The sequence below is a fragment of the Microcaecilia unicolor genome, chromosome 6, assembly GCF_901765095.1.
Source record: "Microcaecilia unicolor chromosome 6, aMicUni1.1, whole genome shotgun sequence".
In the NCBI taxonomy this organism is placed as follows: domain Eukaryota; kingdom Metazoa; phylum Chordata; class Amphibia; order Gymnophiona; family Siphonopidae; genus Microcaecilia; species Microcaecilia unicolor.
Genome location: NC_044036.1, coordinates 275,165,100 through 275,191,281, shown reverse-complemented (window position 1 = coordinate 275,191,281; position 26,182 = coordinate 275,165,100). Strand labels below are relative to the sequence as shown.

The 26,182-nt window shown below is 41.7% G+C and overlaps 2 protein-coding genes across 4 annotated transcripts in view; one reads left to right on the top strand and one right to left on the bottom strand.

Moving 5' to 3' along the window:
- The window catches only part of RALGPS1 (Ral GEF with PH domain and SH3 binding motif 1), a 777,507-nt gene that overhangs the window by 326,513 nt on the left and 424,812 nt on the right, over positions 1-26,182 (bottom strand). The gene's annotated exons all lie outside the window — the stretch shown is intronic.
- Positions 5,458-26,182, top strand: part of ANGPTL2 (angiopoietin like 2) — a 45,035-nt gene continuing 24,310 nt past the window's right edge. Inside the window, exons 1-2 of the mRNA XM_030207499.1 lie at positions 5,458-6,058; positions 12,978-13,843. Coding sequence (XP_030063359.1) covers positions 13,021-13,843 — 823 coding nt within the window. The 5' untranslated portion in view covers positions 5,458-6,058; positions 12,978-13,020. The remainder of the gene's footprint in view (positions 6,059-12,977; positions 13,844-26,182) is intronic.

Here is a 26,182-nt window from a genome sequence, read left to right as displayed (position 1 = left end):
GTGGACTTCACAAATTGCTCCCAGGTGCATAGCTCCCTTACCTTCAGTACTGAGCCCCACAACCTCCCCCCCAAAACCCACTCCCCACAACTGAACACCACTACCATAGCCCTAAGGGGTGAAAGGGGGCACCTACATGTGGGTACAGTGGGTTTCGGGTGGGTTTTGAAGGGCTCACATTTGGACCAAGTAAAGTTGACCAAATGCTCATCAGGGACACCCTTCTTTTTTCCATTATCGGCTGAGGGCACCCATCTCTTAAGCATGCCCTAGTCCTGCCTTCGCTATGTCTCCGACACGTCCCACGTGAACTTTGGTCATCCCCGCGACGGACTGCAGTTGAGGGCGCCCAAATTCGGCTTTCGATTATGCCGATTTGGGCGACTCTGAGAGAAAGATGCCCATCTCCCGATTTGTGTCGGAAGATGAGCGCCCTTCTCTTTCGAACATGCCCCTGATAGGGAACTATATCCTTTTATGGCTCACATATGGAGGAACCATTAATGGCTGCAGATTTTTAAAGAATGAACAGAATACTTATAGGGGCCCTTTTACAAAGTGGTGGTAAGCCCAATGCGAGCTTACTGCATGCTAAAACTGAACTACCACCAGGGCAATGTGGCCACCGGTAGTAGTTCTGGGTTGAGGGCATTCCATTTCCAGTGCTCCCTAGAAATTTTTTTTTCTCTAGCACGGTGCTAACAAGGCGGTAATTGGGCATCACCACATACTGTCTGTTTTACATGCATGACCATCTTTTAAAATACTTGTTTAATCGAATAAGCTATTTATTAAATGAATTTTTATGATAGAGTGTCTCTAAAATGTATTTTTGAGCTATATAGTTTTCTAGCCCTCCCACATTCCTGTTCAGTGCTAACTGGTTATTTTTAGCAGCACTTAACCGGTTAGTACCGCAGAAAATAACCGGTTAGCACAGAATTCAAAATCGGCTATTTTGGGGGCGTTACAGGGGAGAAGTCAGCACTTGCCCAGTTAAGTGCTCATATTCAGATCTTAATCAGCCAGGTCAACCACATAAACAAGATCGTATAAAAGTCAGTCCTATCTTTACATGGTAACCCATATCCAGTTAAGTGTCGGATATCTCACTTAACCGGCTACGTGTCAGTCAGCTCCGCAAACCAAGGAATTCAGTCCTGGTTTAACACCGGTGGCAGTCAGCAAAATGCTGATCACTGCCAGCTGAATATTGTGCCCTCTCAATTCTTCTGTTTTCACTACCCTCTTCACCCCCCCCCCCAAAAAAAAAATATTCCTCTTCAGTTAAAGTATCTCCGAATTGATGAGCCACAAACTAAGAAAAGCACCTCATCATTCTCTCTAATTTGTAGATGGGGGAGGAGGAGGAGGATAAGGAGGGGCAAAGACAGGAATCCTGAATCTGATGGACTGTCAGGAAATGCTACTTCGCCTCCATCAACCTCATTATCCAGATTTAAAAGCCAACTCTTGATCTAATAAAAGAAAAAGGTTTTATAATTCTTCCTTTGTAATACTCTTTTCTTTGAGAGATCTGGCAGCGTATAACAGGACTGTTTGTTAATGCTCAGAGGAGATGAAGGCTAGAGGTTTTGCAAGCTTGGCATTAATGAGAAGAAAGCATCTCACCCATGTGCCCATTATGTAAGTAATATGTGCTTGACTCATGCCTCAGCACTGTATATGTACCCAGTTCAATCCTTGGCTGCATGTGTTTATTTTATGCCTAGGGGAGAGTTACTCACTGGCAGCTGCTATGTCTGCCAAGTTGACTGACTCAGGGCTAGATTTGAACGGTGGTCACCCATATTTATTTGACAGGTCATGGAGCAGATTCCTGCCCCATTGCCTCTGCCCAGATCCTCACTGTCTCACCTCACCTCTACCACTGTCATCTAGAGCAAGACTGGCCCAATGTTGCTGCAGCATCTCTAAAAAGAAAATTTGGCAGGAGACCAGAAAGCTCTTGCTCACTAAGGGGTCCTTTTACTAAGGTCGCCGAAAAATGGCCTGTGCTGTTATAGGTGTGTATATTGGTCCATTTTCAGCGTGACTGCAAACAAGGCCCTTTTTTTTTGGCCGAAAATGGACGGGCGACAAAATAAAAATTGGCGCGCGTCCATTTTGGGCCTGTCACGTATTAACCAGGCGGTAATTGTCAGTGACCATACACTGCCGATTACCGCCCGGTTAGTGCCATGCAGTAGAAAATAAAATATATTTTTGGACGCGCATATTGAACACACGTAAAAAAATTGAATTACCGCCCGGGGCTCACGGTAGTTGGGCGGTAGTTCCAAATTGATGTGTGTTGAACGTGTGTAGGCACATACGCATGCACCTTAGTAAAAAGGCCCCTGAGAGCCTGTGCGGCTCCTAACTCTGCACCTCGCAGGGCTCTCTGTCACCATGAAAACCCATGCAATGGGCAATGTACTGTAGGGCCTTCTAGCCTAAGAGAACTGGCAGGCACTGACCTGAATCTTCCTAAGAACATATTAATAGCCATACTGGGTCAGAACAATTATTCATCCAACAGTGGCCAATCAGGGTCACAAGTACCTGGCAGAAACCCAATAGTAGCAACATTCCATGCTACCAAAACCAGGGCAAGCAGTGGTTTCCCCCATGTCCACCTCAATAACAGACTATGGACTTTTCCTCCAGGAACTTCACCATTAACTCAGATATGCTAACTGCTGCACATCCTCTGGCAAAGAGTTCCAGAGCTTATCTATTCGTTGAGTGAAAAAAATATTTCCTCCTGTTTGTTTTAAAAGTATTTCTATGTAACTTCATTGAGTGTCCCCTTGTCTTTGTATTTTTTGACAGAATAAAAAAATCAATTCACTTCCTCTCGTTCTACACCACTCTGGATTTTGTAGACCTCAATCACATATCCCCTCAGCTGTCTCTTTTCCAAGCTGAAGAGTCCTAACCTCTTTAGCCTTTCCTCATATGAGAGGAGTTCCATCCCCTTTATCATTTTGGTTATTCTTCATTGAACCCTTTCTAATTCTGCTATATCTTTTTTTATACAAAGTGACCAGAATTGAATGCAATACTCAAGGTGAGATCACACCATAGAGTGGATACAGAGGCATTACAGTATTCTTGGCCTTATTTACCATCCCTTTCCTAATAATTCCTAGCATCTTGTTTGCTTTTTTTGGCTGCCACAGCACACTGGGAAGAATTTCAACATATTGTCTACAATGACACCTTGATCTTTTTCTTGGATGCTGACTCACAAGGTGGACACTAGCATCAGGTAACTATGATTTGGATTATTCTTCCCAATGTGCATCACTTTGTATTTGTCCACATTAAATTTCATCTGCTATTTGGATGCTTAGTCTTCCAATTTCCCAAGGTCTTCCTGCAATTTTTCACTATCCACATGTGTTTTAACAACTTTAAATAGTTCTGTGTCATCTGCAAATTAAATCACCTCACTTGTTGTTCTGATTTCCATATTATTTATAAATTTGTTAAATAGGACCGGACCCAATACAGACCCCTGTGGCACTCCACTATTCACCCTACTCCACTGAGAAAAATGGCCATTTAACCCTATCCTCTGATTTCTGTCCAAAAATCAATTGCTAATCCATAACAGCACTGCCTCCTATCCCATGACTAATTTTCTCTGGAGTCTCTCATGAAGATCTTTGTGGATATTTATGTATGTATGTGTTTCTAAAAATCTACACTGTCTTCTTAGTAGCCAGCTATTCAGAGTGGTTTACAGCAAAATTAAATGCAATTAAAACAAATGATAATAATAAAACAAACCAACACTAAATCACATCTGCATCATGATGCTGCAGAAGAGCAGGAAGAATAGCATTTCCCTCTCCAGCAGCTGTTAAAATTTTGTGTCAGAAGCAAGTACCTGCATTGCCTATTACTAAATTTGGGCCCACCTAAATAATGTTTTAACGGGGAAATTTTTATTCTGTCTGAATAACTGCAAATTATGTGGCTGTCATTTACTCATGCACTCTTCAACAACACAAAGCAAAAAAGGACATCAACTCAACTAACAACAAAATCAGTCATTAATACATTTCAACTGTAATTTTACAGGCAGGTGCCTAGGTCTAGGCCTTACTAGGGGAGCTTGTGTCTACTTTATTCCTATTATATTCAAGAAAGTGCCCACATACTTTCCTGTATAAAATAAAAGTTGTGAGATGGTTGATACAGGGGCTGATTGTCAAGCACTTAGATTTACAAACTTAAGGGGTCCTTTAACAAAGGTTTGCTAGTGTTTTTAGTGCATGCTAAAAATAAGCATGTACCAAATGTTAGAGTCACCCATATATTTCTACGGGTGTCGCTAGTGTTTAGAGCAAGCTAATGATTAGGCACCTTTTTATAAAGACCCCTAAGTGCTTTGAAAATACACCTCATAGTGTATTTGGATTTTCAGAAGGCATTTGACAAAGTCTCTCATGAGAGGGAATTAAAGAGTCATAGTATGAAAGACAGCACCCTTTTGAGGATTGCGAGGTGACTAAAAGATAGAAAATAGAGAGCAGGACTGAATGATCAATTTTCTGCATGGTAAAGGGTTACTAGTAGAGCGCCCCAAGGGTCTGTACCTTATGCTGATGAGTGGCTAGTAAATGATCAAATCTGCACATGACACAAGATTATTCAAAGTTGTTAACATAGCTGAAAATTGTGAGGACTTGCAGAAGGCTTTTGTAAGAAACTTTTTTTAAATATTTTTTGGTTTATGTTTCCCTCTGCTGAACCAAGTTCTGCGTAAGTGATTTTTGATACAGCCTTTATAAAAGAGGCATAATAGGTGTCTCTTTGGACATTTCAGATAGGCACACTATGAGGACAATTTTCAGAACAATCTAGCCAGCCACAATTTACTTGCGTGCGTGAAAACAAAACCTGTGTATCTTGTTTTCAGGCACCATGTTGAAAAGTGTCCCTGATGCATCCGCTTTAAGCACTGAAAACACATGTATTAAAACATATGATGTCTGTAACAAGCTCATGAATTTGGAAGAAAGTTACTTAAAAGCAATCCAAACCTTAGATATTGCTGATAAAAGTCAATTAACCAAGCAGTGTTTGCCCGATTTACAAGTACCAGAGACAAACTAATCAAAATATTTAATATATTTAAGCTTTAACCAAACAAGCCCAAAGCAAAGTAGCTGAAGAAACAGACAGCTAAGGTAAACAAGCTGCATAACCAGAAGAGTCAAAATCCTACCCTCTGCTGAGCAAAACGTCTATTACAAACTGATATATCTTTAAGAGCATTTTGGATTTTTCAGATCAGACGGCCACAGGCAAGTGTGACTAAGGCTGTCTGCCAAAAGAATCCAGGGAGGCGGTCTCTATGCATGCCAAATTAGTTTTGACTACTAAAGAGAAAAGCAGTGACATCACTGTTAAAGTTTTGTTTTAACCAGCCCTGCAGTGTTTGTGATTCTGCAGGAGGAGGAGAGGAGACCCTTCCTTTGCATCTTGTTGGAGTATCCCTTTGCACACGTGGGAGGAGAGAACAGACTGTCCAACCAGAACTAACTTATATGCCTGATGGTTAAGAAAAGCTTTTTTTTTTTAACTCTCCAACAAGTAAACCCATCACAAAGCGAGCTGAAGTTTATATAAGGATGGTTTCGACCTGTATGGAATGATGGATTCAAAACTTTGAAGCTGAAATCCTGGGTAGACTGCTTCTCTATTGCTTCAGCCTGTAGCATGGTGATGTGGGTTGAGGATTCATCATCTAAGATCCCTACGCACATATATAAATACATATATGTATATATTTTTTTATTTTTATTTTTTTTGCAAACAGAAGATATGAACAATAGGGAAAACAAGACTTCAAGTTTCTGAGGAACCTTGCTCTCAAATGTTTGAATCTTTTCAACCTTTGAATCTCTGTGATCCTCACAACAGAAAGGCACAAGATTTGGAAACAGTTTAAATGAAATGTCACAGTTCACATGGAGGCATCATTCAGTTAATCTGTGGCAAAAAGCACATTAACAAGAGAGCCAGAACCTGTGGAAACTGGGTAAGTATGTTGATCTAATAAAGCTCAGTTGGGGTGTGTGGCTATACCTGACAAAGCTTATTCTGTGTCATAATACAAGTAAGTCATTTATAGACTTTATAGCTTATTTTACAGGTTAATTTTCTCTATTTATTAATTCTCTACCACAGGCGTTCACAGAATGTTTAGTTTATTGGTACTACATATACCGCCTTTGCCAAACTAAGCAGATCAAAGCAGTTTACACAAAATTAAAATCATAGAAAGGAAAATGTGTGGTTATTTCATTAAAAAATGGTAATGGTTTAAACAGTAAACACAAGAAGCTCAGTATTCGATTTGTTTTCTTGTAGTATTCAAATAACATGAAGTTATTCATCATGAAAAACCGGTGCAGGTGTCAGTAATGGGAAAGAGTTGTTCTGGATACCAAACTTGTAAACAGAATGCTACTGTTTTATTGTTGGTCCAAAACATTTCATTGACAATCTGACTGACTCTTACCATTAAAACTGGCATTAATCCTGCTTCAATTCTCAAAAAATTGTTAAGAGGATGTCCAATTATCTGTACCTATTATTCTCAGAGAAAAATGCTATTAAGCCGGAAAGCCTCTGCATGAACTCCCATACCTCTATGGGAGATCAGGAAGATACAATTGTGATGAATAATAGCCTTCTGTCTAGTTATTCTATTGTTAGAGAAGTTTCTAGGCCAGTTCTATTTTTAAAGTCTTTCAATTAAATGTCAACTTCTCTTATAATACAGGAACCACACGTACCATTTAAAATAAAAACTGCACAAATTTATATCTATCTGTATGGGCAAGAATTCTTCTTATGTAAACACACATTCGATTCATGCTGAATGCACAGAAATCTTAAAACAAAAAGAAAATCTGGCACCTTTTTTTTTCCAGCGATTGATTTGCAGTGAAAGAACGGTAAGGGCTTTGTGAAAGATTTACTCAGAGAAGGGCAAGCAGAAGCAATGACGTTTATTCTCGACTCTGGAAAATCCTTGGCACTTAGCTTGGCCAAGGTAAAAGCCACCCAAGAATGTTAGGCATGCTCCACTTAACTTCCGGCTGCAAAGACAGACTCGCAAAGTTTTTCTGTGTTCCCAAAGTAGAAAAAACGTTTTATATTTCTTCTTCTAAAGAACAAGCTGTGTTCTGTTTCTGAAATGTGCAATCAGGAAGTGAGAACAGGCACACAGGAGAGGCAATCCTTTGAAGCCCCCTGGGAGCCATTGGTACCATTTCAAAACAAAAGATCACCAGAACTTACTGAATCCTCTTCACACTGAAGGCTCATTAACCAATTGCCCCCCATCCCATTCCCTGAGTAGCAAACAATAGTGCGGACATTTAAGGATGTAGCCCCTGCTCGCTTAAAATCTGTTCTTTCAGACTGGTAGAAATGAGTGAGCTGGAAGCCATTTCTCCTTCTGTTTCACAGTAGCATGAGCTTCTGGACACATGAAACCAATGGCCAGTTGATTGAAATGTCCCAGAAAAAGAAATGCAGCATTAATACAGCCTCTTCAGTACTGCATGATCCTGTAGGTCAGGAAAATTGAGGGCTGGCCTTTAGATGGATTTTTGTTATAGATTTTCTTTGTTCCTTCAAATAACACCTGAATCCAGGAGAGATGTTTTTTTCTCATTTCATAGTGAGTATAATTTTTAGTGTGCTATGTTATGCATATGAGGAAAGTTTTAACAACACACTGTTGGAAGCTTACTGCTGTTGATGTAGGAAATGTCTGTTTAACAAGCAGTGTACAGATAATAGCAGTGAATTCATAACAGGAAAAATTCAGACTCTTAAGCATATTTCATATCTTGGCTGTTCTTTTCACACATGACAACTGAACTTATGCTTTAAACAGACAGTTTATCTACTTGAACGTTGGGTGTTGTACTGTCCAAAAGCAGTAGCACAAACAAGGAAAACGCGATAATGTATGTTTTTTTTCGGGGGGGGGGGGTCTGACTCAAAGACACCCATGCTGATATACCATTCATAACATGACCTATTAAGAAATAAGGAATATAGAAAGAAAGATTCTCTTAATATCTTGGTGCATTATGCATCTTGGAATCATTGGTGGACTACATAAGTATTACTATTATTGTAATTGTATTTATCTTACAAAATATCAAGTAAACACCTATACAGAGTACAAATGAAATTAGGAAGGAAATTACATATCCAAGAATTATAATTCAAACATCGTCCACAAATATAAGAAAAGGGTATCTAAAATGTAGAGAAAATGTTCATAAGGAAAAAGAGATTACATTAGAGAGAAACACTACCCAAGTCCCCTCTATCAGCAAACCCTTAACAGTGAGCATAGGGGATCACACCACAATATTAACGTCTTCCTTGGTTATCAAAAATTCTTCCAATTGCTTAGGATAAAAAAACTGAAACTGCTTACCCTCAAAAGCAACAAAACATAAACAAGGAAATCTTAATACAAAATTAGCTCCAAAGGCTTGAACTCTAGGCTGCAAGGCCAAGAAAGCCTTACACCTCATCTGTGCTTCCGTAGCCAAATCAGGAAAAATTCTAATTTTTGATCTCATAAACAATGATTCAAGGTAGCTAAGTCTCAAAATATTATTGCAGTCCAATTCTAAAGCGAAAGTCACTACCAAAGTAGTTCTCTGGGTAATAACATCTAAAGATGACTCCAGAAAAGATGTTACATTCATGGCATCCTCCTGCTCGGTCCATTCATCAGGAGTCTTCAAACTCCAAGTATATATTGGGCCCTGGTAATCAGGAGCAATGATTCTGAAGGTAGCTTTAGAAAATCCACCATGTATTTCTTGAACATTTCCACAGGCAAAAGGAGAGGAAACTTAGGAAAACTGAGAAGTCTTAAATTATATCTCCTGGTCTGGTTTTCCAGGTACTCAAGATGTCTGTGAGTAAAATTCTTATCTTTAATAGAAACCACCTCTAAATTTTCCATGGTCTGAACTCTAGATTTCAAAAAAATCCAATTCAGAGAGCTGTTGGCCCATGGCATGCACCTGAGTCAGGACCGCCTCAGAAATCATAACAATGTCTCTAGACTGTTGTCTTGTTATAGATACCAAAAAAGAGTGCATATTAGTGATAGCGTTCCATAGAGTCTCCAATGTAACCACGGCTAGTCTACCCGACCCCTGAAACTCTACTTCAGGAGCAGCCTGGCTCCTAGCCCCGCCTTTATTCAGGCTACTTACAGTCTCCTGTCCCAGGATTCTAACAGTGGCCTGCAGCTGATGCTTTTCTCCAAGGGTCAGTGTCGCATTTCCAACTTATGAGCCCATTGCGCTCTGAGAGCCACCTCCTTCGGCTAAATCACTTCTAATGCAAACTGCATTATTGCTGAAAAGCTGCTCCCAGGTGGAGGGGAAGCCACGCACTCAACAGGGCTCAATGATACCCCAGCAGAACTGCCGCCCGATGCTTCCACAGCACGCACAGGTGAAGAGAGAGAGGTCACTGGGGCCAAAAGCATCCAAAACTGATCCAACATCATCTGTTTCATCGCAGGGGTTGAGGAGGAGGCTGGGGGAAGCCCTCTGATCTTAGCTCTCCTTTTCCCCGTTACCAGTCCAAAACGGACCAGACCATCAACAGGTTCAACTGGGGAGGAGCAAGGGTGCTGGGGGTGTGTCCTCACTTCAAACCACCATCTTGGATCCCCTACTAGGTAATTAAAGGGTAAAGCAAGGAGGAGAGAGGAGGATTTACTAGGTCTGCATTGTATTAGCTTCAACACTATATGGCAGCTATTACACAATGTTTAAAATGTTAGACTAGTTCTGCAGTGTCCTCACTGGTCTCTGTCCATGAAATAGCCAAAAAGGATCTTCTAACAACAGCTCTGCAACCAGCTCCAGGGTAGTATATCTGATTGTTTAGTCACTACTTAGACTGAAATGTAAAGAACCAATTTTACAAACATAGGCTTGCAAATCAATGTTATTCTATGTGCTTTGCACATCATATTTCAAAATAAGAAAACGAGCATCACACTGCAGCCATTCTGAAATGAATGAATACCAGTGGTCAGATTACCAAATGTCTAAAGATTTCCGCACTATCCAGACAGCTTAAGTTAGCCAGATGTTTCCAGAAACCATGGAACATTTTGCTCTAGTCCTGTTTCATCAACTCAGTGCAAAAATCTGCTGGGTTTCCTAGACCCTCTGGCTTGGTAAGTAATGACTGCAAACAAGTTCTAGTACAGTGAAAATAAAACAGTATCAGAGCAAACCATCCTGACATTCATGGGACCATTTCATCGTTTAACATACACAGGAGAACTCTTTGGTTTAAAAAATGCATCTTCTTATAGTTATTTTGATAAGTTGCTGGTATACATATGGCACACTTAGTGGCATACAATTAAGTCACCAGAAGAGAAATTAAGATTCTTGAACTAAGATGAACTGAAAAAAAATATTAGTGACTAGGGATAGATTATCATATGTAATTTTTGTCTAATTCTTTACTCGTTAATATTGATTTGACACTATCAGGCTCATTTGCAAAAGAGAAGGACGCCCATCTTTCGACACAAATCGGAAGATGGGAATCCTTCTCACAGGGTTGCCTAAATCGGTATAATCGAAAGCCGATTTTGGGTGTCCCCAACTGCTTTCCGTCGCGGGGACGACCAAAGTTCAAGGGGCGTGTCGGAGGCATAGCGAAGGTGGGACTTGGGCGTGCCTAACACATAGACATCCTCGATCCATAATGGAAAAAAAAGGGCGTCCCTGACAAGCACTTGGACAACTTTACATGGTCCTGTTTTTTTTTTTACGACTAAGCAGAAAAAGGTGCCCGAACTGACCAGATGACCACAGGAGAAACAGGGATGACCTCCCCTTGCTCCCCCAGTGTCACTAACCCCCTCCCACCCTAAAAAAAATCTATAAAAATATTTTTTGCCAGCCTCAAATGTCATACTCAGGTCCATCACAGCAGTATACAGGTCACTGGAGCAGTTTTAGTGGGTGCAGTGCACTTCAGGCAGGCAGACCCAGGCCCACAGAATACTAATGTAGCAAACAAAAGCATAAGGAGCCTTCAAGATTGGGGGCGTCAATTCAAATTTATTAGAGAGACCCAACATGGTCTGTGTTTCGGCAAGACTATCTGCATCAGGGGTCTAAAGATTAAAAACATAAATATAAATATACATGAGCCAGTGTGCATAACATTAAAAACAGAGATAATACACAAAATGGTTTAATCCATACAATAATATAAAATCAATACATGAATAACTAAAAAATGATAAATAATGAACGCACAGTGAAATAAAATCAAATATGAATCTATAGTATTAAAAAAGTGAGATATAAAATGACAGTTTTGCCGAAACACAGACCGTGTTTTGAAGGCTCCTTGTGCTTTTGTTCACTAATCCTGTGTGGTTTCCCTCTCCTCAGAATATTAGTGTAACCAGGTATCAACACGCCTAACATTTAGGTGCAATCACTTACTTCAGGCATAGAACTTGTGTAAGTGTGGGCACCTAAATCTGGCAGGGATTTGTGTAACTCACAATATTCTGTATGTTACATGCATAAGTGGGAGCACCACCTGCCCATGCTTCACTCCTGTGTATGCATTTGCAGAATAGTGCTTTGGCAGCATGTTGACATTTACATATGTAGGTGTGCACATACATGCATAAGCTCTAGTATTCTAAACATCTACACCTATGGAAGAGTTCTATATATGTCACTGAGCCTTATGTGCTACTTCCCTGCTGATGTAGAAAAGCATTCTAACGGATGCAAGGTGCAAAATGGGGCAAAAACGGTAGATCCACATGAAAACACACTTACGTGCCCATTTACAGAATAGTGCCTACGTTTCAAGCGGATTTGCGAAGGGGGTGTGGCCATGGGAGGGGCATGGGCGAGTCAGGGGCACTCACTTAACATGAACGCAGTTTTATAGAATAGGGTGGATCCACTTCCAACTTGTGCACTGGGATTTACATCTGGTTTCAGTTGCTATAACTTCTCGCACCCAAAGTTGAGTGCAGATCCCAGCATTACACATTGTTCTATAAAGGGCGCTGATCCTGGAGCACCTGTTATAGAATACTGTTCAGCATTGATTTTTTTCAGCACTGAATTTTGAGTGCCTTTTACTGAATCCAGCTCATAGTGTGGGTGTAAATGTTAGTGCCAAAGCTACAGAACAGCCCCTTTGTGTCTATGTGATGGAAAAATGCTTTGTGAATCTTGCCCATCAATAAAGGAATTCCAAAGTTATACTGCAAAATTTCTAAAAAATAAAATAAAATAAAATTCCGCAGTTCACCACTTTCACCTCCTTTGGTGACACATGCTGCTGCTACATTACATAACATTTTAACCAGATTCCTGCAATTCTCTTCCCATGGTGCTTCCCATCTTAACTACAGCCCACGGATGGCACTATATGCAACTCAATATCACTCTTCACGACACAACTTCTCATCTCCCTGTGCGATGAGTACATGGTTTCCATGGCATGCTCTCCAACTGACCAGACTGTAAGGAACGGGACTGCTATAAATACAAGTTGAGGATGAGTTAAAATAAGAGATTATGGTGATGACAGTTATACAGTCTCTCTTGAGGTTCTAACAGGGCCTGGGAAAAACAATTTAGAATAGCTTGAAATTTACAATGTACTTTTCAAGCAGGAAAAAAATAACAAAACAGAACACAAACCCCAGGCTCCTCTTAGCAGCTCATATTGCTAACACTGCGACGACACTAACCCATTCAGCATTCTATTGTATTCAACAATTTGAATCTTACCATAATAGCCTAGTTATCCATGCAGTAAAAATTCTGACTCTCATGTAAAAGACACATATTCTGTTTCTTGGTACTAAAGTAGTACTTGTGTATTTTTTTTTTCAGATAATAAATATTTAAATTTCATCAGCAGAAGTGATACCTAATAATGCCAACAAGCATCATGAAGACAATGGCTTCAATATGTTTATTGCTGGTTGTAGTTGTAGGAGCTACAGCTGGCAAGCCACAAGAATTTGAAAGAAGCGATGAGGGCAAAGACCCCGAATTCCTTTACCTGAATAGATACAAGCGTGCCACTGATGTACAAGATAAGTGCACCTACACTTTTATTGTACCCCAACAAAAGGTTACAGGTGCCATTTGTGTGAACTCAAAAGAGCCTGAAACTATATTAGATAGCAGAGTGAACAAGCAAGAAATAGAACTGCTTAATAATGAACTTCTAAAGCAGAAAAGGCAGATCGAGAGCCTTCAGCAGATGGTGGAAGTGGACGGTGGGATAGTGAATGAGGTCAAACTCTTACGAAAAGAAAGTCGGAACATGAACTCCAGGGTGACGCAACTCTACATGCAGCTCCTACATGAAATCATCAGGAAGCGGGACAACGCATTAGAACTCTCCCAGTTGGAGAACAAGATCTTAAACCAAACAGCTGAGATGCTACAGCTTACAACCAAATACAAGGACCTTGAGCATAAATACCAACACTTGTTCACATTAGCAACTAATCAGTCTATTGTTATTGCACAGCTGGAAGAGTACTGTCAAAGGATGCCGTCTATGAAGCCAATCCCACTGCCTCCACAGCAACCACACAAGATGTTTCCTCCTCCAAACTATAACCGCATCATCAACCAAATATCTACCAATGAAATTCAGGGGGATCAGAATCTAAAGGCCCTACCACCAACTCTACCCACCATGCCAGCAGTTACCAACAGCCCAAGCTTCACTGACAAACCATCTGGTAAGTACTGCTGTGTTAAATTTATAAATATACATTAACTGTAGGGATCAACATATTTTATCATTAAATTGCCTTTCAGTTAAAGATGTCTTCATTTCAATTTATACAAAAGAAATAACTGTTCTCAGAGAAAAAGCAATCAGCAATCATCTGTCATGAATTTTTCCATGATGCTTCAGTTTTAGAGACATCTTAAAACAACACTGTAGGGTTGACATGAGATATCACAAGTGTGTATGTATAACCAGACACAAGTGTGCATAGACATATTTGGGAGAATGAAATTAAAATAATATTTGCCATAATCCATTGTATTTATTACCTATATATAACTCAGAGAAATATCAGTACTACTCAAACCTTATTCCACCACTCAGAATTTAGGTACATCAGAGTACTGTTGCATTGATATCACACAGGCATCACCTAGAGTGCATAGCAAGAAAACATTTAACAAGAAAACTGAATGAGAAATACTTGAAAAGAGGACATGTGGCCATGCCACAAAATTACTTTTAAAAGAAATAAAATATATGGGAGAAATGTTACAAAGTGGGTGCCAACATTTACGTGCTGAATATGCACATAAATGATTAGAATAATGCCATATACACACATAAGGCTAAAATCTATATATGGCGCCAAAAAAAGCGCTATTCTGTAGGCCACGTTTAAAGTTAGACGCAGTTTATAGAATAGCGCTCATGCCCAGGAATCACACCTAACTTTACGCACAGCCATTTGCATCAATTGAAATGTGGTGCAAATGTACACACCTACATTTTTTTTCATTACATTTGTACGCCGCGCTTTCCCACTCATGGCAGGCTCAATGCGGCTTACATATTATATGCAGGTACTTATTTGTACCTGGGGCAATGGAGGGTTAAGTGACTTGCCCAGAGTCACAAGGAGCTGCCTGTGCCTGCAGTGGGAATCGAACCCAGTTCCCCAGGACCAAAGTCCACAACTCTAACCCGTGCCCCCTTTTTCAGATCATGTGTAAATTTTAGGCACCGATCCCACGCTCAAATTTACACAAGTAAATACCAATTAAATCTAGTGTTAATAATTGTTAAAAAGCCAATTATTGGCGCTAATTAGCTCATTATTCAATGAAATTGCAAACACCCAAATTTGCAAGTGCAAGTTTCGGCAATTTTTAACCTCACTTATTGGTTTACAAACAGAAAGAAGCTGTAAATTCAACAGCAAATTCTGTTTCAGATTGTAATGACCTTTAAGCTTAGAGGGAAGTCCACCACCCATATCCTTACCATGGGAATGATGCTGCAGTCTCAGAGTTTCAGCTCCATGGTATAAGGATAGTCTCCCAGTAGGACTCCCAGGGGACTTGCCTACCCCACATGGTTGATACCATGAGAATACAGCACTACACCAATGGTAAGAACATAGGTGGCAGATTCCTGCATAGCTTAAAGGGAACAAGAAAACATTGTCGAACTAGAAAACATTCTCTTATTAGCCAATGGTAGACTTGTCTTACTTATAAGTAATTCAGTACATATACTACAGTTAGAGAATAAGTGGAAAGAAGAATCTAGATGAACAGAGAACTTACACATTATCTCAAATGAATCAACTGGATTGTTCATTAGAAATAAATAGACTAAAAATATTTTATCTACTGCCTTATTGCTTTTCTGTAAGATTTTCTCCAAGCAGACTATACAAGGAAATAATACATTCCCCTCCAGGTGAAACATCTGGCTGTGAGATGCCAAAATCATGTTGTGTATTAAAAACAATGTACAAGTCTCAGCCAAACACTGAGAAATGATGGCAATGGGCTTGGACAGGATTTACAAATGGTTCTTATAACGTCCAAATGCAGTCAGCAGAAAATGTTTTGCATGACTATTATAAAGACCATTGCCAAAAGAAACACAAAATGTGATGGCAGATAAGGACCATAGGATCCATCTAGTCTGCCCAAATAACTTTCTTCTACAACGTAGAGACCCTTAGTAGACTTCAAGAGACTGGATATGAGTTATACACCAAAAAAGCTATCTCTAGGAACAGCCTAGAACAGGGTTGTCCAACCTTGGTCCCTGAGGGATGCAATCCAGTCAGGTTTTCAGGATTTCCCCAATGAATACGCATGAGATCTATTTGCATGCACTGCCTCCACTGAATGCAAATAAATCTCATGCATATTCATTGGGGAAATCCTGAAACCTGACCTGGGGAGAGCCGAGGTTGGACACCCCTGGCCTAGAATATGGACCCTTACAGCCGTATTAATTTGCTCAATGATTCTAAAGGCCAGATTTTTGAACAAAATATTTTACAAGTCAATAGATGTTGAACAGGATTTATAACTTAAAAGGCAGCTGTGGAAAAGGTCCATGAGTTTATCTTTGTAACTTGAGTTTCACTGAAAATTACAAATTTACCCCCCTGCCCTTTTACAAAGCCCATTCAAAATGGGCTGTGTTGGCATTGTTGTGTGGCTTTGTAAAAGGGGGGAAGGGTTCAACAGTAATGCATTAGGAATTCTGACTGATAACAGTAGTAGGCTATTAAGACAAAAAATGAGCCAAATTATTTACAATGTTGCAGAAACAACAAAGTATTTAGAATAATTTTGGGGGTGCTATGGAAAAAAATAAAATAAAATAAATTCTCCTTTTACTAAGTTATGGTAGTGATTCCCGGTGCAGCAAATGCAAAGACGACCATTCAATTACTATGGGCTTTGTCTAATTTGCCGCATGGGAATCACTACCGTGGCTTAGTAAAAGGAGACCTAAATAAACAGTAAAAATGTCATCTGAGCCAGATCAGTAGTAATGATGTCATCTGAGCCAGATCAGTAATTCAGTCCTGGTTCTAAGCTACACATTTCTCAGTCTGAGGGCAATTAATTGACAGGTTATCAGTAGCTATTTTGTTAAAAGCTACTGACAGAGCAGTGCATTGGAAACAGTAATGATTTTATGTGTTTGTTCACTGTTCATTCAATCCATAATGGGGATAATTCTATAAATAAGGCACCAAAAACACATGGGAATGACCAGAATAAGGACATAGATGCGCTATGGCTACACATATATATGTAAATGCTATTATTCCTGCTAGTCTATGAAATGACACCTAAATGTGATAGAGTATAGTTTGAAGGTGGGAGTACACATGGGAGGAGTCTAGGCAGAACATGGGTGGGGGAGACACGGGTACATAAATTATTGTATTCCATAATTTATGTACCTGTGTGTCCCCCCCCCCACGTTCTTATAGTATTCTATAATTTATGCATGCTTTCTTAGCAATCTTGGTGCAAGCATTTGCACCAGCTCCATGCAGGTGTAAGTGGTCATGCCTGCTAGTATTTTTAACAGAAAGTCCCTACTTTCTGATACAGAATAGGCTCCAAATAGGCACTCTTTAAGGCGGTTACATAGGGGCCTCCTCCAGGGAGTACCATGAGGGCCAGTCTAAGACATATATGAAGATGGTATCTTGTGTCAAGCAGCAAGCTCTTTGTTTCTCTACCATTCTTTGGCTTATTCTTCTTGGGACAGCTCCTTTTACAATTCTCCAAGTAGATGATGGTAGAGCACAACAGTCAACCAAGGACAGTTTCCTTTTCTGTTGAGAAGCCGATCTGTGGGAACAGGCAGTACTATATTCTTTTGAATGCTACTGCCACACAGGAGTATAAAATCTGCTGTTTTCCCACATGCAGCAATGAATTTTTCTCACCCCCCCCCCCCTTTTTTTCTTAAACTTTGAATCAAGCCCTTACTTGTTTTAGTTTATTTGCTGGTATTCTTCGTGTGTGCCAAAGACAGGTTTTCAATAACCAGCCTCTTCATAGGGCCGCTCCTCTTAAATTGCTGAGCAAAAAATCTCACCTTTCATGTAAATATTTTCTTTCAAACACAGTCACAAAGAAGACAGGTCTTGGCACCAGATTTTCACATCATTGCTAGCCATGACATATGGAATATCAGAGAAAGCAGTGAACTTCTCTTTACACTTACATCCCTGTCCTAAAGGGAAACTATATCAAATCAACACAATGGGCTGAAGATCTAGTCTCAGCAGACAGCAGTTTGCTCTGAACTTTCATCCTGCGTTCCTCTCCAGTGTCATAGTCAGTTGGCCTGGAACAGTGGCAGGTGTTAGTAATACTTCTGACAGGCTGAAAATCATAAACACATTTGTCACTTGGGCGCCAGTAATTCTTTCTATTATCAGGAAAAGTGGGGCTGTAGAAGCAGGGAATCATCCCGACCCTTTGAGGAGATGCAAACAGGTTGCCAAAGCATAGCTGGAACTAAACTAGGTCACATAATTCAAGGCACTGCAAGTTAGATGTCCAGATATGCTTGGCGAGACACACGAATTCAAAAGGAAACCAATCCATAGTATGAGAAAAATACTTCATGTACAGGAGATTCACAGTCTGGATACACATAAAACTTAGACACATGTTCACCCACAACTGTATGAACTTGAAGATTTGTACCAGTCATTACAGATGGTTTTGCACAGTCAAGGATGACTGCCTCAGCTTCAGCAAGCTACCACTTTAAAAATATGCACTTTCTCCTTGATAACAGGAGGTTCTGTTTCTCATAGTAATTTAAGACAAATTTTAACATTAAAAAATCCAATGTAACTCTGCTATCTGATGTACGGTAGATGGTTGTCAGTTTTAGAAAGAAGTACTTATGTTTTCAAAGTAAAAAAAGTTGAAGAACACAGGGCCCTTAAGATGCAATTTCATAAATCTCATGGAACCAGGCACCTTAACCACTATTGCCATGGTTTCACAAATTTACTCAGGCGAATCGATTTTCATGGCAAAGTTGAACGGTACTGGGAGAAAACAATGTTTTTTTTCCCATAACTGAGCGCCACAGGAAGAGGAATCCACAGTGTATGGCAACAGTAAAGAAAACTTGGGGAAATGAGGACAGTTGATGGGCAAAAGAGGGAGAGGGCTGCAAGGGGTGAGGGAAGAAAGTGAAAATGTTGCAAGGGATAATGGGGGAGGGAGAAAAGTGAAAGGACAGCGGCAGGAGGTGTGAAAAAGGAGAAGAGTGAGACAGTTGTTATATGGAAGTTGGGGAAAAGGGAAAGAGGGAGGGAGGAGAGTGAAAGAGATATTCCAGCAAGAGAGGCAGTGGAAGTAAGCCATAAAGGGATTTCTCAAACCTTTATTTATTTGGATTTTGGTCACACCTTTTTCAGTAGTAGCTCAATGTGAGTTTGTACCTGAAGCAATGGAGGGTTTAGTGACTTGCCCACGATCACAAGGAGCAGCAGTGGGATTTGAACCAGGCACCTCTGGATGTCAAGACTGGCACTCTAACCACTAAGCCCCTCTTCCACTTCCAAACCTTATATAGAGCTACAAGAGGGAGAAGTATTTCTTAACTTTCTTGCATTTCAAAGGCATTGGCTGTGGAGCAACATGCATTCTCCAAAAGAGGCTTTCTGCCCCATGTGCAAAAGCCAAATGCTTGAGACAACAAGAATTGGCATGTATGGGGATGAGCTGAAATTCTATGCTGCCATGCTAAGGTGTTAGATTACCTGGGGGGTCACATGATTGCAGCAGCTTGAGCGGAAGCCTGGCGGCTCAGCTCCTCTCCCCTCGCTCTAATTATCTGCTTATTTGGTGTTGTAACTTTATGTTTTATTTTCAAAATCTCTTTATGTGTTACTAAAAACTTAGAAGAAGAGCCTGACGTGAAGCCTAGATAGGATTGCGAGCGGCGTAGTCGGCATGCTGGTAAAGACCTCATGGGCCTGGGTGGGAGAAAGCAACTACAGCAGAAAAAAAGATGGTGTCGCGGCCCCCAACTATTCAACCTGCCCTAGCAAGTTCCGTCTGGACTGAAGACACAGTGCAGGTGTCCATGCGACACCTTTCTCAGCTGTTAGATAAGCTGGCCAAGTTACACACGGGGCTAGAAGAGATTAAGGACAGTGTGGCTGGGCATGCAGTTAGGCTACAACAGGCGGAAGACCGCATATCCACCCAGGAGGACCTCATGGCGACGGCGGAAGGCAGCATTTGAGCGCTGGAGGCGCAGGTTCAGACCCTGTTGGACAAGGTGGAGAATCAGAAGAACTGGGGGCGCCGGAACAACCTGCGGATCATTAGAGTCCCTGAAAATGTCGCTGAAACCGAGCTGCACGAAGTAACTGAATGGTGGCTTCCTCAAACCCTGGGTCTCCCACCCGAAGCAGGCAGGTTTATGTAGAAAGAGTACACCGCATTGGGCAGCTCCAGAAAGATTCTGGCAGGCCGCAGCCGATCATTGCAAGGTATCTAAACTACGCAGTAAAGGCCAGACTGCTGGAACTTTACAAAAAGCAACGTTTGGTGGACTACAGTGGTGCCCGGTTATTACTTTTCCAGGACTTCTCCACGAAAGTTTCGGAACAAGTTTGGCTCCATACTGCTAACAGCTCTACGCAAAGGGCATTAAATTTGCCTTTCAATACCTCTCATGGGTGCGCCTCACCTTTGATAACCGCACAATCTCCACTCACCTTTGATAACTGCACAATCTCCATGACAACAGCAGAAGAACTGAAGGCATTTTTGGAGAAGTTTCCCTCGCCCTAGTGGGGAACATACAATCAGTAGGACCTGCTCCCACCTATAGATACAAGCGCCTCGCCCAGTGTGGGGCGCTGGGTTAGAAAAATCTTGGTGCCCAAACTGTGAGTAATATGTGCAGTGATGTGCTTCGTTGCCAGACGCGAGGACACAGAGCCTCACTGTTGGGGCCATGTTAGAGTTTCTCAACTTACTGAACCTACAGAGTTGCCTGGAAGGCATGACTTACATACAGCATCTGTAGAGTGAGGGTACCTTCGTGGCAAGCCCTACTATGATTATGACTCTTATGAACATTAGTTCGTGATGGGCTGGAAACATGGGGGAGGCAAAGGGTATTGTGTTCCCCCTCATTTTTTAAACACCTGCATACTCTGTGCCTACCCTCTCTCCCGTTGTACTTAACAGACTGCTCCTAAAAGATGTTTCATGAGGGGGGAGGCCCATACCGTATCAATGAGGGGGGAAAGGGAGGGAGTTCTGGTAGCTGGGGATATTGTGGGAGGGAGTGGATGTATGATGTGGAATGCTTGGGGGACGGGGGACTGGGGGTTTGTGCACAGATGGGTGGTGGTCGTATGGGTGTGGAAAGTAATGTGGGTATTGATGCGATTCTGGGGGGTGGGAAGGGAAGAAATGAGAGTGGTGGATTGTTGATCTTGTATGTGGGGGAGAGGCTACTTCTGTACCTGGGGATGTTTTTGGATAGGTGGGAGGGGTGGTCATTGGTGGGGGGAGCTGGATAGGCACCAAGGCTGAACGAAGTTGTATGCAAGCTTTATTTACTAGTGATGGGTGCAAAAGTGCAATGGTTCATGCTTTCTCCTGGAGGTGGTCTAGCTGGGACACCACACCTGGGGGTCTGCCTGCAGTGTAAGCTCTGCACAAAGGTGACGGTTCACTGGTTCAATGGGTAGTTTACATGTAGCCACCCTAAATGTGGATGGCATCCACTCACCCATAAAGCACACAAAAATATTAAATTATAGTAAGCGCATAAAAACAGACATCCTCCTGATGTAGGAGACTCATTTATCTCAATTGGAGAACACTAAGTTAAAGCAGAGCTGAGTGGGGGAGATTGTGTCTGCTTCCTTTAATAACCGTCATAGAGGTGTGGCCATTCTTATGCACAAAGCGCTGGATGCCCCTTGTCATAACTAATTCAAGACCCAGAGGGTTGATTTGTTATCTGGGCGGGAGTCTTACAGGGCCACAGGGTAGCTTTCTGTTCTGTTTATGCACCCAATGTGTACTCTCAGAAATTCTTTTCCTCGCTTCTGGCAGCTCTGGTACCACTTGGAGAATACAAATTAGTGGTGGGAGGGGACTTTAATATAACTGCAGATCCGAGTGTGGACTGCAACCCACCAAAAACGAGACCAAGAGGAATGGGAGAAAAGGGAATAAGCCTACTGCAACAGGAGTTAGGCTTAATAGATGTATGGGCCCTCCATCCCGACGAGTGGGCTTACACATTCTACTCATATCGGATCACAGCATGGTATAAAACTCCCATCAGGATGGCTAGTAGATCAGGAATCTGAGATTCGGGATGCATTTGTAAACTTCTACAAATCCTTATATGATGTAGGACACATGATGCTGTGCAGCGGGAAGACTTTTTTAAGGGGCTTAAACTTCCAGCTTTAACGCAGGCCCAGTTAGAAGCTTTAAATGCCCCCCCCCCCCCCCCATTCAAGGCTCAGAGATACAAGCAGCTATTAAAAAGCTCAAATTGGCCAAGGCCCCTGGACCTGATGGATTGGGCCCCGAGTTTTACAAATTATTAGGAATCCAGGTACTAGGCCCCTTTCAGGACCTATGTCATGCTTTATGTACTCGGGGTCAGAAGACAGGTTCCCTAAGCCATGCCTCAATCATAGTTTTTCCTAAACTGGGGTGTGATCAGGAGAAGTTGGGATCCTACCATCCTATCTCGCTACTCAATCAAGACATCAAGCTGTTTGCCAGCATCCTAGCAGCTTGGTTGGGGAAAGTCTTACTGGATCTAATTGAGGGAGATCAGACAGGCTTCGTTCCAGGTAGGTATGCCTCCACTAATATCCCTCGGGCGTTGGGGGAACTGCAGGCACAAGGGGGGACAGTCGGGGGATGTCATTCTTGTAAGTTTGGACGCCGAAAAAGCGTTTGATAAAATCATCTGGGACTATTTGTTCTGGGTTCTCTTGCAGTTTGGCATATTTGGTGAATTCCTGAATGGGATCAGATCTCTCTATAGTAATCCTACAGTGCAGATCCTTATTAATGGGGAACTGACGGACCTGTTTGCCTTGGAGAGGGGCACAAGACACGGATGCCCCCTATCCCCTATGCAGTTTGTTCTCGCCTTTGAGCCTATGGGCAGCAAAATTTGACAACACCAAGAACTTCAAGGCATCATGGTAGGAGATCATGAATATAAGATCAACTTATTTGCAGATGATATGTTAATATTCCTGGGTAAGGCAATCAGAGGGATCCCTGTGTTATTAAATCTTATTCAGGCATTTGGGTCCTTCTCGAGGCTCAAGATTAACTTTGAGAAGTCGGAGGCCATGGAGCTATTCAGCAACTGTGCCTGTAAGAGATTGTCAGATTTCCCACTAGCTTGGTTGACGAGCCCCATGAAATACATAAGAGTTTTTCTCCACCTAAACTTTGCTCTCATGTATAAGAAAAATGTCATTGAGAAAATAGAGGCCGTCAGAGGTCTCTGTAGAAAATGGAAGGATTTCCCCATTTCTCTCTTAGGGCGAATGGCATTAGTTAAAATGGTGTCGAGCAAGGATGAAAACATATATGGGGAGCGGGGGATGATCTCATCATTTATCTGAGGGGCCAGGAGAGCAAGAATTGGGTACAACAAACTGATCCGCGACAGGGAAGAAGGGGGTGTTAACTTGCCTGATCTTAGACTGTATAATGTTGCGGCGCTCTTGCGATGGATACATGAGGCACACACTGGCCGGTCCGTATATGGCCCTCTTGATGTCTGGAAGTACGTAGCCTTCCCATCCTCAGTTTTCAATGCGCTGCATGGACGCGGACTGGGTTCTAAGCTGACACCAATACTACGACCCCTTAAATTAGCTTTGGACTGGTGGAGGAAGCACTTGGGGGGAGCCTCGGCACCGTCGCCCTTTTTAGAGCTTCACAACAACCCAGATTTTCCTGTGGGCCGTGGTTTATACCCTTCCTTTGAGCAGTGCCAAGAAGCCTGGCACATCCCCAGGACCTATTTCTTCTCATATTTGCAAATTAGGCATTATCTTTACACACTAGGGGGTGGCGAGAAGGGTCTCCCCTCTTTTACAACCTTAGACACAACATTCATACAATTGCCCTGGGGACAAAATGGCCTCTCCAGGTGGTACCGGATGGGTAAGACATGGAATAGGGCCCCTTTTTTTACACAGTGAAGCAATGGAGCGCTAGATTGGGAGTTCAGGTGACGGAACAGGAGATGTCAAGGTGCTCTTTGCTCGCATCCAAAATTACCCCAAACGTAGGACTCCATGAAATCCAATTAAAAATCTTACATAACCCGTACCTCACTAGGAGTAGGGGCAAAGCTATGGGTTTATGGGATTCTGAGGTATGCGAGAAATGCAAAGTTAGCAGGGGTACATTGGTGCATCACTCTCTAGAATGCTCTTCTCTACAGGAGTTTTGGAAGGGGATTCTGGCTTTGCTGGAGGAAATAGTGGGAGTTCCTCTAGAGTGGTCATATGGAGTCATGCTTATAGGCTCTGACTCTGATCTGGTGTAACAGGGACTTTCAGAGTCGCTCTGCAGATTCACCCTCCTGGCTCTAGTGATGGCTGAAAAGATTATTTTGCAGTGCTGGGCAGATGAATCTCCCCCTCCCCCCTTTGGCAAAGTGGTATGCAAGCATGCTACAGATGGCGACATGGGAGAAGGGGGGGAACATGGATCCCACCCAAAGGCGTAATCACCTGTATGCTGGCATTTGGAGCCGGTGTCACACACGCTTGGTACAGCTCACCGCTATCAAAAAGTAGATGTATCTTTATAGGGTGCGGTTCAGCCTCGGTGGAGAGGAGGGAGGGGAGGGGGAGGTAAGGGAGATGTGTTCTCTTTGTTTGTTTAAACAGTCTTGAAAAACAAGAAAAAGGAGAGTAGGATATGATTGTAATATCTCAATATACCTTCAACTGACAACAATAGCTCTTTTGTTTCTTGTTCTTAGCTAGGTCGCTATTTCCTTGCTCTGTTTTACCTGCATGTATGTAGGTGCAATTTAAGCGTATCGTTTTTGTACTATAATGTTGCTTGTTTTGCATAAATTGTATTCTCTCTTGCCAATAAAAACATAAAAAAAAGATTACCTGGAAAGGAGGAGAGACTGTATATTCATTGGGGTGTAAACACTACATATGTATTCAGGAGCTACCAGCTATCTACTGGCTTATTTTAACACTGATGCACAGTAGCCAACTCTGTGGGTGGTGTTGGTGCTTGAACACCCCCAATATTGAGAAAATTCCTTGTATGTGTCCAGGGAGGGGTTATTTCCATTGGGCTTAGCACCTCCAATAATTTTGACAAGTTGGCTCCTATGCACTGATGGCACGATTTTCAAAAACCTGCTGAGCAGGTAAGATAAACAGGCAATTTTATCTGGTTATCTTGAGGCAAACTTTCTGCCAATCCTACCTAGCTAGGTGTACAACTGAAAATTCACCCAAATTTATCTGGAGAAATAAAATCAAGACCTTCTATTTGGGCGATCAGTTAAGAGTAAATATAACTAATTAGTACTTGAAGTCTGTGTAGACCCAGAAAAATCAAAAAGCCCATCACAGGGACCCCTGTAGAATGTACTTTAAAAAAAATAATTGAATCGAGAATCTTGCGATTTTATATGAACAAATTTAGCTAGTCACGGGGCAGAGAGGAATTTTTATCTGGAAATATTTGTCCAGTTGACTTCCAAAGTTTGCCAGATAAATGTTTAAAAAAAACACCTCTTACCAATCCATCAGTGGTGCCGTTCTTACTAGCTGACTCCACTTTGAATTAACTAGAGAATATGTTTTGCAATTACACATATTAAAGCCCCACAAATAAAGAAAAAAGGCTATTGTATAAGGCTATCTTAAGTGTAAAACTGGGTTTTCCATGCAGAAATAGTATTTTATATATTTGCAGTCATATATATGTATAAAAAAGCAGGGCTTAATTTGTAAACTCAAAGGGCATGAACTGTATGGGGGGGGGGGGGAGGCTCTGAATTAGGGAATAGAGTGACTACTCTCTGCTCTGCTCCATTCTCACCTGTACCCCTTCCGTACAGGCTGGGAGAAGCTGAAGCAGAACACCTCTGATGCTCTGGAGTCTGAAAACTGCGTTCCAGGCCATCTCCACCCCCCTCCCCGAAATTAAGCCCTGTATAAACGTATCTGCAGGGAATGATCCTTTATATATTTCTATATGTATGTTACATGTGTGTGGTCAGGGGTAGAGCTGGATGGAGCTTTGGTTTTGCATATATACTTTACAAAATACAACTGGCACACACACACACACACACACATGTATATTTGCGCCTGCTCCAGAGCAGGTGCATATACATGTGTTATGCTTTTGCTGCTCATTATATATATAAACAGCAATTTTATAAGGGAAAGTATATGGGTTCTTTCCATTATGTTGAAATCTTTTTTTATTGAAAAAAGAAGTTCCAAGCAACATTGCCATACAACTGG